The 11,705-nt window shown below is 37.9% G+C and overlaps 2 protein-coding genes across 2 annotated transcripts; both read left to right on the plus strand.

The window, feature by feature from the left end:
* The first annotated feature begins 2,231 nt into the window (after positions 1-2,231).
* LOC103145578 (aryl-hydrocarbon-interacting protein-like 1) lies at positions 2,232-7,281 on the plus strand. The gene is made up of 6 exons (XM_007563060.2): positions 2,232-2,457; positions 3,536-3,715; positions 5,055-5,243; positions 5,363-5,539; positions 5,634-5,775; positions 6,792-7,281. Exons 1-6 carry the CDS (start codon positions 2,353-2,355, stop codon positions 6,989-6,991), a joined length of 993 nt encoding a protein of 330 aa, XP_007563122.1. The 5' UTR covers positions 2,232-2,352; the 3' UTR covers positions 6,992-7,281.
* A 1,884-nt stretch (positions 7,282-9,165) lies between these two features.
* Positions 9,166-10,265, plus strand: trarg1 (trafficking regulator of GLUT4 (SLC2A4) 1). The gene has a single exon (XM_016676927.1). The coding sequence runs from the start codon at positions 9,777-9,779 to the stop codon at positions 10,263-10,265; it is 489 nt and encodes a 162-aa protein (XP_016532413.1). The 5' UTR covers positions 9,166-9,776.
* The last annotated feature ends 1,440 nt before the right edge of the window (positions 10,266-11,705 follow it).

Genomic DNA, 11,705 nt, shown 5'->3' on the forward strand with positions numbered 1-11,705 from the left:
TTATAAATATATATATTTTATAAATATATATATATTGATGGTCACCAGATTGCACATTCAGGTAAGCAACATTAGTTTAAGCTGAACCCACTCTCAGAAATTAGTGTGTCTTTTTGTGTGTGAGGATGAGGTGTGGCCAATTGGACCATTTAATTTCCCACGGCACATTGTAAATGCACACAGTAATGAGCTATGCACACACACACACACACACACACACACACATGCAAAGCACCTAGACTTGCATAGGCAGTAAAGCAATAAGGAAACATGTAGGCGGTGTGACGCAAGAAATGTGAGTCATTCAGGGACAAACCAGTTACGTACATCAGTGTCACAAGTGTGACCTTTCCAACAGGTCGGACAGATTGCCACTCCACTCAGGTATTGGTTGGGGTCACTTAAAACCACCGGTCTCAGGGACAGTCATCATTTTCAAATCTCTCTCTCAGGTTTATAAAGGTAGAGGTCGAGACATGCAGGCTGATAAGCTATTTTTCATTGTTCATTGTTCTTCTATAGCAGAACTATAGCAACTCAAACATGTCATCTGAGAACAGGACCCTGCTGCATGCTGCTGTTGCAATTATTTTTACAGTCTCAACAAGCAAAGATTTAGATGTCAAAATACTCAAAAAGAAAGATCACATGTTTTCAATTATAATGTTACAGATCTCGTTAGGGATTTTTAATGTGACAGGTGAAATGTTCAGCTTTATCAACTCATGTATATTTGAAGAAGAGCCACCGCAACCTCAGACATCCCAAAGGACCATTTGCAAGGGTTTTAAAATCAATACGATTACAAAGGGCCTTTCACATGACCAGTCACGGCCACGAGAGGGTGCTAAATCTGCTTCTGCTATGGAGAGGTTCAAAGAAACGCCTGGCAAACTGTTGTCTGCTCCTGTTTATTAGATGAGTGGAATATAGAGGAAGGCAAAACTTTGTTATGTTGTAGCATATTTTAGGGATTAAGAGGTCCTATTTGATAAATTGTAAAACAGCAGGCTCACTTCATAATCCGTGGTGAAATGTTGATTCTTCCATATTCTTGCACAGATGGAACGTACAGTATTGAAAGATACACAATGTGGGGTGCAGATATGGTGCTATTATAGGTTTATCTTTTGGTACAAATAGTAAAGAATAAGTAAGTAACAATGAGTAATTTTTGTTAATAACTCCAAAATAAATAAATAAAAAACTGTTTGCAAATTTGTCAACAAACTCTGCTGAAGCTGTGCAGTACAAGACACACACACACACACACACACATACATTAACCAGATGGAAGACAGATGTTTGATAGAAAAGGTCACAGAGTCCATGCAGTAATTGTCTCCTCCGCCATCTTTCAGTATTCCCTGCATTGTTATACCACATCCACTTAAATCCAGGAAATTTCCTCTGGAATGGAAACCATGTCCGACTCTCACGGACCTATTTGTCTTGCCCTGCTTTCTCTCTTGAACTCACACACATGCTGCCGTGCTGGTACACTGGAACAGATTTGAACTCCTAACACATGCACACACACGCAAACACACGCGCATGCACACATGTATATATTTAAACATACACGCACATATTTGGAAATATTTCTTTCCTCTTTCTGAATTTGTTGTTTTGCAATGGCGTACTTATTTCTGCTCTCTCTTTTCACTATTCTTTCAAATGTCCAGAATTTGTGAGTTTTGTTTTTTTTTTTCATTGTGTGATTACATGGAAATATATGAGTTTAACGGAACCAAATTAACGCAGCAGTTTAATTGAACAGTTATTTTTTCTAGTGTATACTTTTTTACATTTTCTTGAGTCGTTTTTTAAAAATTGTTAGAAAAGTAGCAATACAAACATCTCAGTGTGGTGAGAAGTGGGGCAGACTTTCCTCAGTGTGGTGTCAGAGATGGGCAAATGGCTATGAATAAAACGGCCAAGTGTTGTTGCTTAAAGAGTAAATAAATCATTTGCTTTGTCAGAGATGACATCAAAGGCATTTATATGTCTGTTTAAAGTAAAATAATCCTATTTAGTAGTGGTGTGGGGGGTTTTTTAGTTCTAACTGTGAAGTGGAAGAAATTAGGACAAACTGTGTCTCAGTGTCGTTTGGCTTTCTGGATTTTTCCTTAACATTCAGAGAAGCTGATCTGAAGCAGTAAGTAAACAGAGGCCTGTTGGAACAATTGATGAGGAGAAGTTTATAATCCTATTATCTTTGTCTAAACTAATCCATTAGAGGCAATACCTCCAAGACATAGAAGTGCATTTGCAGGTTTTAAATAATACATACAATATATGTGCTCAGTAATTTAACGTGCTTAAATCAGGGAGCTTAAAAAAAAAGAAAACATGTCAGATATGCGAGATACAATGCTGACTGGATCAGAGGGAATTAAGAAGACTATTTTGCACGGAGGAACGGGAGACCTTCCCAGATTTATTACTGGAACAAAGGTAGTGTTTGTCTTGAGAACTTTATTGACACTTTCTGAACAATCTGATGCAACTGTATTGTATTTTGTTTTTTTGTTGTTGTTTTTTTTTGTGATTCAATCTTAATCACAGACAGTGAAAAGAGATTATATTGTTACCTTTTTAAATAATGGCTTACATCATTTTTGGGGGTTTGGGGGGGAAGGGAGGAAAAGAGACCACAATTTCTTTTTCACAAAAGATGATTTAGGCAATAAAACAAAGAAAAAGCACTTTTGGCAGAAAATGACTTAGGCCATTAAGTGAAATGTAAAATCACATTTTTGATCCGTTAGGAGGTAGGATAGCAAATTTATCTTCACCTGATAGTAAACATGCTGAAACCAAAGTAAGCTAATTGTAACCTTAAAAATATACTTAGTTAGGGAACCAAATGTAACAAGCTAACTCTAAAATTTTTAGTAAGTTAACATTATCAGGGTGGTAATATCTCAATTTGCTGAGCAGTTTTTAAATGAAATTATATTCAGGGCAATTCAGGACAGAATAACGTTACTAAATCAAAATTAAATCTACTTTTCTGCATTAACAATTGATAAAACAACAGAAAATCTTAAGTTATAGAAATAAACCTGTTTGTTGCACTATTTTTTTACAACAAAAATCTTGTTTTAGACTTCCTAACGTAACACAATTTTCTTTTTTTTTCTTCTTCTTTTATGTTACATAAGTGTGTTGTTTTACCTTTTTGTTAATATTTTCTTTTTCTGACTCCTTATGTCTGATGTAAATTACATAAATATTTCCATGGCTTATAAGGCTGGTGACTGTTGGTGCAGCAGATAAAAAAAAAGCAACAAACGCGTCAATAAGTTGAGCATAAAAACAGTTTTTGACCCTTTTTTCTTTACTCGGCACCCGAGACGAGTCAGTGACATAATGTCAGGCATTGAGCGGTGACTGCTCATATTTTAAAGCGATCCAGTTTTTTTTTTTGTTGTTGTTGTTTTTTAAGGTTTTTGCATTTTCCTTCGTGATCCCTGCAGGTTTGACTAATGATCATTTCCCCTGAATTTGTCGCTGCTTCCTGTGGTTCTAGGTGACGTTCCACTTCCGCACTCAGCTGTGTGACGATGAGCGCACGGTGTTGGACGACAGCAAGAAGGTGGGAACGCCCATGGAGATAGTGATTGGCAACATGTTTAAGCTCGACATTTGGGAGACCCTGCTGTCTTCCATGAGGATCGGTGAAGTGTCAGAGTTTTGGTGTGACACCATTGTAAGTGAAGAAAAAAGTCAAGTTTTTTTTTTTTTTTTTTTTTACTTTTGTGCATGTTCTATTTTTTTCAATTTGATGCAATTTTATTTTTAATATCGAAGTTTGACAAGCAGATTCTAAAATGCTTGATGTCATAATTTAGATTTTAAAGTTATATCTACCATTTTCAATTACACGCAAGCAAAAAGATAATAATCAGACGACTATGATATATGTCACTCTTACAACATGAACATAATGTGTCATCTGGAAAACACAAGCAGCGTCTTGAACTGACTATAAATTAGGTCTAACTCTGACGTAAAACTGAACTTTTCTCTTTATGTGACTGTATTTAAATTTTATCTTTTTTTGTTTCTTCCTCATTCAAACTGGATTCAAATTATTCTTGTAATTAATTGGCGCAATATAAATAAACTATGCTGAACTGGAACAAGTTATGCTTCAAACTCAAAACATAAAATAGGTATTTAAGTGGGAGGACAAGATTCAGAGAGATTGTCTGTATTTATTGATTAATTTTTTAAAAAATGTATCCCTAAATCATATTTTATTCTTATTAATGAGCCACTTCTGAATGCTTAAAGTTTATCACAACTTTAAAAATGATCTGAAATTCTGTTTGAAATTTGGGCTTCGGTGAACCACTCCGAAATGATCAGCTCTCTCCCGCCTCCCATGTCTTCTTCTGGTGTGCTTTTTGCATGTGTGCTGCGCTCCATTCGAGACAGATGGGTTCTGGCATCCTGTCATTAATCCACAACGATCTCACTCTCTAATCGGCTCTGACTCCTGCTGAATCGGCACCACTGACCCTCCTTCACTCTGATTAGATTTGAAGGAGCTTAAAGCATCTTTTTAAACTTTAAATAACACGGCTGCTCCATGCGTACTGCTGGATATGCTGTGCGCTGCCACACCCATCTAACCAGGGGCTGTGTTAACGCTGTGAAGAGCAGAAGCAAACTTTAAACGAGATCGGATTTAACCCTTGTTTAATATTATTACACATTATATTATTATTTCTTCTTCCTCTTTAATTCCTTTTTTGGAATGAAATATGACATTGGATTCACAGCCTATCTTTCTGCCTGGGTTCTTATTTACTCTTGGTTTCGTTTCATAAAAAAAATTAAAAAAATATTGTTTTGATCATGATGCATGACCAAAAACATAAGCAAAACTTTAATGCCAAAATATTTTTGCCGACATATTTTCAGGAGCAAACTGTTAGCCAGTAAAAAAAAAGAAAGCTATCATACGGTCGATGTTGTTGAGCTAATGCTGAACATCTGGAAACCCTCACAGGGTCCACCTTGTAATCGTCTCTCCTCTTTAGCACACCGGTGTTTACCCACTGGTGTCCAAAAGTATGCGACGCATTGCAGAGGGCAAAGACCCAGTAGAGTGGCAGGTCCACACGTGTGGTATGGCCAACATGTTTGCGTACCACAGCCTGGGCTACGACGACCTGGATGAGCTGATGAAGGAACCAAAGCCACTCTACTTTGTCCTGGAGCTGCTGAGGGTAAGAAAAGAATGATTACTGTGCTGTATCCATTACGTAACAAAATAAAAAAATAAAAAAAGATGCATTTTATTGCATGAAATCAGAAATGAAACTTCCTGTGTGTGCGTGACGGGCAGGTGCAGCAGCCCAGTGAGTACAACAGGGAGTCGTGGGCTCTGAGCGACGAGGAGAGGCTGAAGGCTGTTCCTGTGCTGCACGGCCAAGGAAACAAGCTGTACAAGCAGGGACGTTACCAAGAGGCCACGCAGAAATACAAAGAAGCTATCATCTGCATCAAGAATGTGCAGACCAAGGTAGTACATATCAAGTCTGTTCTGTTACTCTCATAAATCAGAAATGAGTTGTGTTTTTCCTATCTTTCCACTGAGATCACATCTTTCTCTTCAGGAGAAAGCTTGGGATGTTCCGTGGCTGAAGCTTGAGAAGATGGCGAACACTTTAACGCTCAACTACTGCCAGTGTCTGCTGCGCATGGAGGAGTACTACGAGGTCATCGAGCACACCACGGATATCGTCAACCAGCATCCAGGTTCGAAGTGACAAATGTCTCCCATGAAGCAGTGAGAGGTGTAAAGTTTATACAAAATCAAGCCTGTTAGTGAAAGTTTGCTATCACTACTGCATTGTGGGGAAGGTTTGTACATGGACCACAGCTCTATGCAGAAACACATGAACCTCTGTAACATTTTGTCACAGCAGGTTCACAAACTTCAGTGTATTTTATTGGTATTTTATGTGAAACATTGAAATCAACAGTAAAATTATGTGGTTTAGGGAGAATAATGAATGCTTTTCAAAATATATATATTTTTTACAACAAAAAAAAATCTTAAAAACATGATCTGCATTTGTACTTTGTATATTTTAATACAAGAAAATAAAATCTAGCTCAACCAGCTTCCTTCATAGAACCACGCCTTAATAAACAGAGTCCACATATGCTTAATGTAATCTCTGTATGAAGCCATTTGTTCTGTGAAATTGAAAGAGAACGTTACTGAACAAACAACATCATTAAAACCAAGAAAGTTGTGGAGGCGTTCAAAACAACTTTAGGTAATAGGCGCCAAACTCCAAAACTGAAACTTAGTGATGGGTTCACAGCTTTGAGGAAACAATAGATACAAAAAACCAGCATTCATTGTTTGTCTAACTTTAGCTTATTAAGAACAAAAAGGGAAAACATGTTTTCCATGGTCACACTTCACTATTCCAAACTTTAAAAAAATTAAAAATTAAAACACAGAGCTTTGTACAATCAACCATCTGAAAAGGTTATGCCACAGCTGGGCATTAATCAGAGAAACATCCAAAAGGTATTGACTCAGAGAAGCCACACTTTCAGATCTTTATTTACAAAAGGTGCTGAAAACACCAAACATCACTTCCACTTCCCAATAATGCGTTACTTGTCCACATCACTGCAACGCCATCACAAAAATCCCCTATAGAATATACTTAACTCAAGAAGTATGAAAACGTTGTGAAAGGAAAAGGTTTAATTCCAGCTTTTTATGTAACAAATGCAACCTGATTGTCCTGCAGGTGTTGCAAAGGCTTTCTACCTGCGAGGAAAAGCCCACAAGGAAGTATGGAACGAGGCAGAGGCTCGGCAGGACTTCAGCAGGGTGCTGGACCTCGACCCTGGCATGAAAAAGGCAGTGAAGAAAGAGCTGGCAGTGCTCAACATGCGCATGGAGGAGAAGAACCAGGAGGACAGGGACAAGTATAGAGGCATGTTTTGACCCAGAGACTAAAAATGTAACTGTTGTCATAAAAAAGTCAAAACTGACCTCAACACCAATGGAGCTCCGTAGGTCTGCAGGTATCAACTATTTAAGAAAAATAAAAGCTGTTTGTAATTTTTAAAATGTTTGTGTCCAGGAAAATTTAAACATATATACCAAATGCTACAGTTAAAATAGCTCAAGCTCTTTATGTAAGACGAGTAACACAATTTGTCTTAGAAAGTGTGTATTTCTCAAATTGTTGTGCAATGCCATAAAAACTCAATAAATTATACCACACTTTGAAATCTGAGATGTTTTATTACTCTACATGGATGTTTATAAACAAATTCAAATTTAAGAGAAGCATTAAAAATTTACATGTAACAACATGAGGTTTCATAAAAAACATAAAATCCTATGCAAAGCTCAAACTGACCATAAACAAGATCTGGGAATGAACTCATTACCTCTGTGGGTCAGATGTGTTTTAAATGACAACATAGATTATGTCTTAAAACATAGATTTGGATTATTTAGCTTCATCTTTCAACTTAAACTGAGAGCAATCTTCTCAATTTAGATTTGAGTGCATGTTTTTTTTTTCTTTTCACTTAGGATTATGAAAACATAAAAATATCACACTAGCGATATGAGGTAAATTAAATAACCAAATAGATTTATTTTACAAAGACAGTAATCTAACAACCTCCTGCCTGCAAAACAGATCTATCAACCATGGACAGCGACTTCTACAAGCCATAAATCTACCAGTAAATAAATAAATCTAAACAAATCTTTGTCTTGTAGTTGCACATACGTGGCCTCACCACAGGAGGGCGCTCTGGCTGCAAATAAATCCATGTCCACCTGACTTTGGACGACAGATCTTCCCGATAGTCAGCAGCTTTTACGTCTTATAAAGGAACGAGCTGTTTGATCCGTCGCTGTCCTCTTTTCATATCTAAATCACAGTTTCTTGAGAGAAACGATGCTATCACACGGATGGCAAGATCAATGGAAAATAGTTAATTTCTGTGGTAAAATGTGTTCGTTTAACATTCGACAATGAGCTGAAAGCCGAGTTTCATTTTGGGAATCCCCTTTCATCTAAAGGGAGGAGCGCTCAGGGAGGAGTGCGGCATTCACCCTGAGAAATAAAGCTGGTGATAATGCAGCATCGTGCATCATAAAGAGGGAAATCTGTTGGTGCAGGCATTAAAAAAAAAAAAAACCGCGCACCAAGTCAATGCAAACACACGGGGGTGTTTCTTGACGGATAAGAGATAAGCAAAAGGAAGAATAAAACAATGCTTCAGCGTATCATACGGATTAAGGTTCAGTTAATCTAAACTAAATCTTCTTTTCATCCTCAGCAGCATATGTTGTAGAATTGCATTTACGTAATTTCTCGGGGCTGTTTATAAAGTCCACTTGGAAGCAGCTGATTGATGATACGGGAGTGTATCTATTGGAAAGCTCGCTGGAACATTGAACTGCAGGAGAAAACTGCATAGCAGCACAATCCCGCTGCTGGCCTCCCTCCATAAACCAGTGGTGCTGATGCTGGGAGGGAGAGAAGAAAGGGTGGAGGAAGAGGAGGAGGAGAGGAGGGGGTGGACAGCCTCCCCCTCTTCCCCCCCCCCTCCTGCGTCTCCCCTCTTTCTACAGAAGACAAGTTGGCAAGAAAGTACGAGGTCCACACCGGAAAACAGACAATAATAGGTCCAAAATAAAAGCAACAACAACATGAGCATTTCAGGATTAGAAAAGCATGAAATGCTCCATTCAATTTTTAAAACTCTCTGATATCTATCTATCTATCTATCTATCTATCTATCTATCTATCTATCTATCTATCTATCTATCTATCTATCTGTGATCTAAGTAAAATCGATCTAAGTAAACGTATTAATATAACTTAGTAGGTACACTATAGTTGTCTAAACTAACATTTCATTTGAAAAAAAATGCATTTTTTATTTAGTTTGTCTGCTTTATACTTTACAGTAACTTCAAATTCCGATTCAAAGGGAAACTAAAAATATGCAAGTGTCAAAATATTTGTAGTCAAAATATTGCGGGATGGAGTTTTTCGTGCATAAATAAATAAATAAATAAATAAATACAGCTTTTATTTTGAATTCATGTTCCGGAAGTCTTCAGAATAAATGTGGAGTGCTGACAAGGTCCCAAGTAGAGTATAGTGCCTCTGCAGCGTTGAGAGACGGCGGGGAGAGAGCAGGGATAGGGACTCTCTGGATCTGGTTTGAGATAAACATCTGTTTTTCTTTGGTAAATAAAAAAGAAAAGAAAAGAAAGAAAAAGAAGAGAAAAGAAAGAAGGAAAAAGACTTAGAAGCACTTAAAAAATAAACAGATACTCCTAAGGCATCTTAGTGGGACTGGATCTAAGCGGGATAGGTGGATGTATCAGAGAGAAGAAGAAAGAAGAGGAGGGGGTTTATGATCCGAGGCTCTTTGGAAATAACTCCAGCAACGAATGGAAACGAAGGAGAAGGATGCTGATTTAGGAGGATGAATCATTTGCTTTCATCTGATTGATTTTATTTGTTGTGGGTGTCTCTGTCACACCTGAGCTCATAAAGCCCACCTCGTTTCAGATAAAAAAACAACTAATTGATAAATCCATTCATCGCAGGAGGAGTTCCTTATTTAAAGTTAAGTCTAGCGTCAAGGAATAGTTACAAAGCCTGATTTCTATTAAGAAACGTGGAAGCGCTCTGTCTCATAACAAGCTCCCAGGCTGCTAATCACATTTTCTGGCAACCCGAGAGTGGATCATGGCCATCAACACCGACACCGACTTCCTGAAGTCCACCCTGGGCAGTGAGGGAGGAGGAAGCGCCCCGCCCGCGGACTTACAAGAGACGGAGAAACTCCTGACGGTGACCACCGAGCCCGGGGGCACCGGGATGAAAATGTCCACCTCCTTCACAGCCAACGTGGCCGGGGACAAGGCTCTGGAGGCCGACCAGAACGGCCACAGCGTCGCCATGAGGTCGGGCTCCATCGGGCAGCTGTCGGCCGCCGCCCCCCTCTCCCCGTCCAGGGCCAGCCTGAGCCGCTCCTCCACCGGGAACGCCACCGTGCCGGAGACCCCCAAACCCAAGGATTACCTCATCCTGGTCATCCTGTCCTGCTTCTGCCCCGTTTGGCCCGTCAGCATTGTCGCATTGGTGTACTCTGTTATGGTGAGTTGGACTTTTTTTATTTATTTTTTTATTTTTTTACGGCCAAAAACTGCTACAGAAACTAAGCTGAACCACTGATCTTGGAGTAGCTGACAAATGCTTGGCATTGTTAAGTTTTCATTCAGAAAGTCTTGGAGTTACTCTTCAGATTTAAGCTTTTTTATGTGGAAAAAAAGTGAGAAAAGCTGAGAAGCTACAATGTTTTCTTAACATTTTCACATGCATTATGAACAGCATGTTAATAATCAGAACATGAAGAGATATTTATTTAGTGCTTTTAATAAACTTGCAGAAATTAAGAAAGAAAAACTGTTTGCAAACTGAAACACTTTTAGTATCTGATAAAATGCCATCAGTTTAATTTGAATGATTAACATCTGGTTGTATGACTGTTTTCTGAAACCTGCTTCACTTCACTTCTCGCTCAAGATCATTGAACAACTTTTCAAAAATGTATCTGTTTTACCTCAGAAACAACATCTTTGATGTCAGCCCACAAGTTTATTTAATGGTTATGGCTTAAAGGGTCAGTCTGCCCACTACATAACATTGATCTAACTGGCCTGTAAACGAGGTGATTCTGGTTTATTGGTGGAAACACCTGTTTCAGTGAAAGTTTCCGTTCAACATCAGCATTGGTGTTTTAATGTGTTTAAGCTGCAGATGTTCTAGAGGGACTCGTCTTGTGAGCCAATGAGACAGGACTCCCAAACTCTGAAACAATCTTCCTCTTTTTGTAAATGTAACACTTTGAACGGTTTTAAGTCCCTTCTTTTTACTAAGCCTTAATTTTCCCTTTATTTACTTTTTTAAGCTGTTCTTTACATTTTGTCAATTTTCTTTATTGTAGTGTGTGTGTCTTATTGGTCATGTTTTGATTGATTGATTGATTGATTGATTGATTGATTGATTGATTGATTGATTGATTGATTGATTGATTGATTGATTGATTGATTGATTGATTGAACAAATCTGGGTGAAATAAATAGGTCAGAAACTGATGTGCCACCATCTTTCTCATTTCTCTGGCTTCGATGAAGTGTTTGAAGTTCCAACTGTGTGTCCATAAAAGAACAATTGCAACCTCTTCAACAAATGTACTTTTAGCAATGGGCTTTGCCATCTTGACTTTTTATTTAATCATCTGACGTGCATTTTTATGCTTTATTTATTTATTTATTTATTTATTTATTTATTTATTTATTTATTTGATTAATCTTTTTGGTTGTGTTCTTTTATATTTAGCAGTTTTGTTGAGTATCCAGTTGTTTTTCACTAATTTTTAGTTTTCCACTCTACCAATCAACTTTCTAAAAAGAAAAAATACTCCGGTTTTCTGAACAGCCATTTTGCTCAGGGATTCAGAGAGGAACACACTTTGCACATGTGTAACATTTGCTCCAGCTGTCTGGAGATAACCGTTACCTTCTTGATGCTTGTTTGTTTACTTAGTGAACAAATATGTCAACCTTGGGCCAACTTGTGAATGATTTACAAGGCACAAATATATGTATGTAT

Source organism: Poecilia formosa, unplaced genomic scaffold (genome assembly GCF_000485575.1).
Source record: "Poecilia formosa unplaced genomic scaffold, Poecilia_formosa-5.1.2 Scaffold144, whole genome shotgun sequence".
NCBI lineage: Eukaryota > Metazoa > Chordata > Actinopteri > Cyprinodontiformes > Poeciliidae > Poecilia > Poecilia formosa.

Excerpts from the sequence above, each read along its gene's own strand:
- LOC103145578 (XM_007563060.2), top strand. The coding sequence starts at position 2,353 with ATGTCAGATATGCGAGATACAATGCTGACTGGATCAGAGGGAATTAAG. Across the intron at positions 2,458-3,535 it reads GATTTATTACTGGAACAAAG|GTGACGTTCCACTTCCGCAC; the intron begins GTAGTGTTTGTC and ends CTGTGGTTCTAG. Across the intron at positions 5,776-6,791 it reads TATCGTCAACCAGCATCCAG|GTGTTGCAAAGGCTTTCTAC; the intron begins GTTCGAAGTGAC and ends ATTGTCCTGCAG.
- trarg1 (XM_016676927.1), top strand. The coding sequence starts at position 9,777 with ATGGCCATCAACACCGACACCGACTTCCTGAAGTCCACCCTGGGCAGT.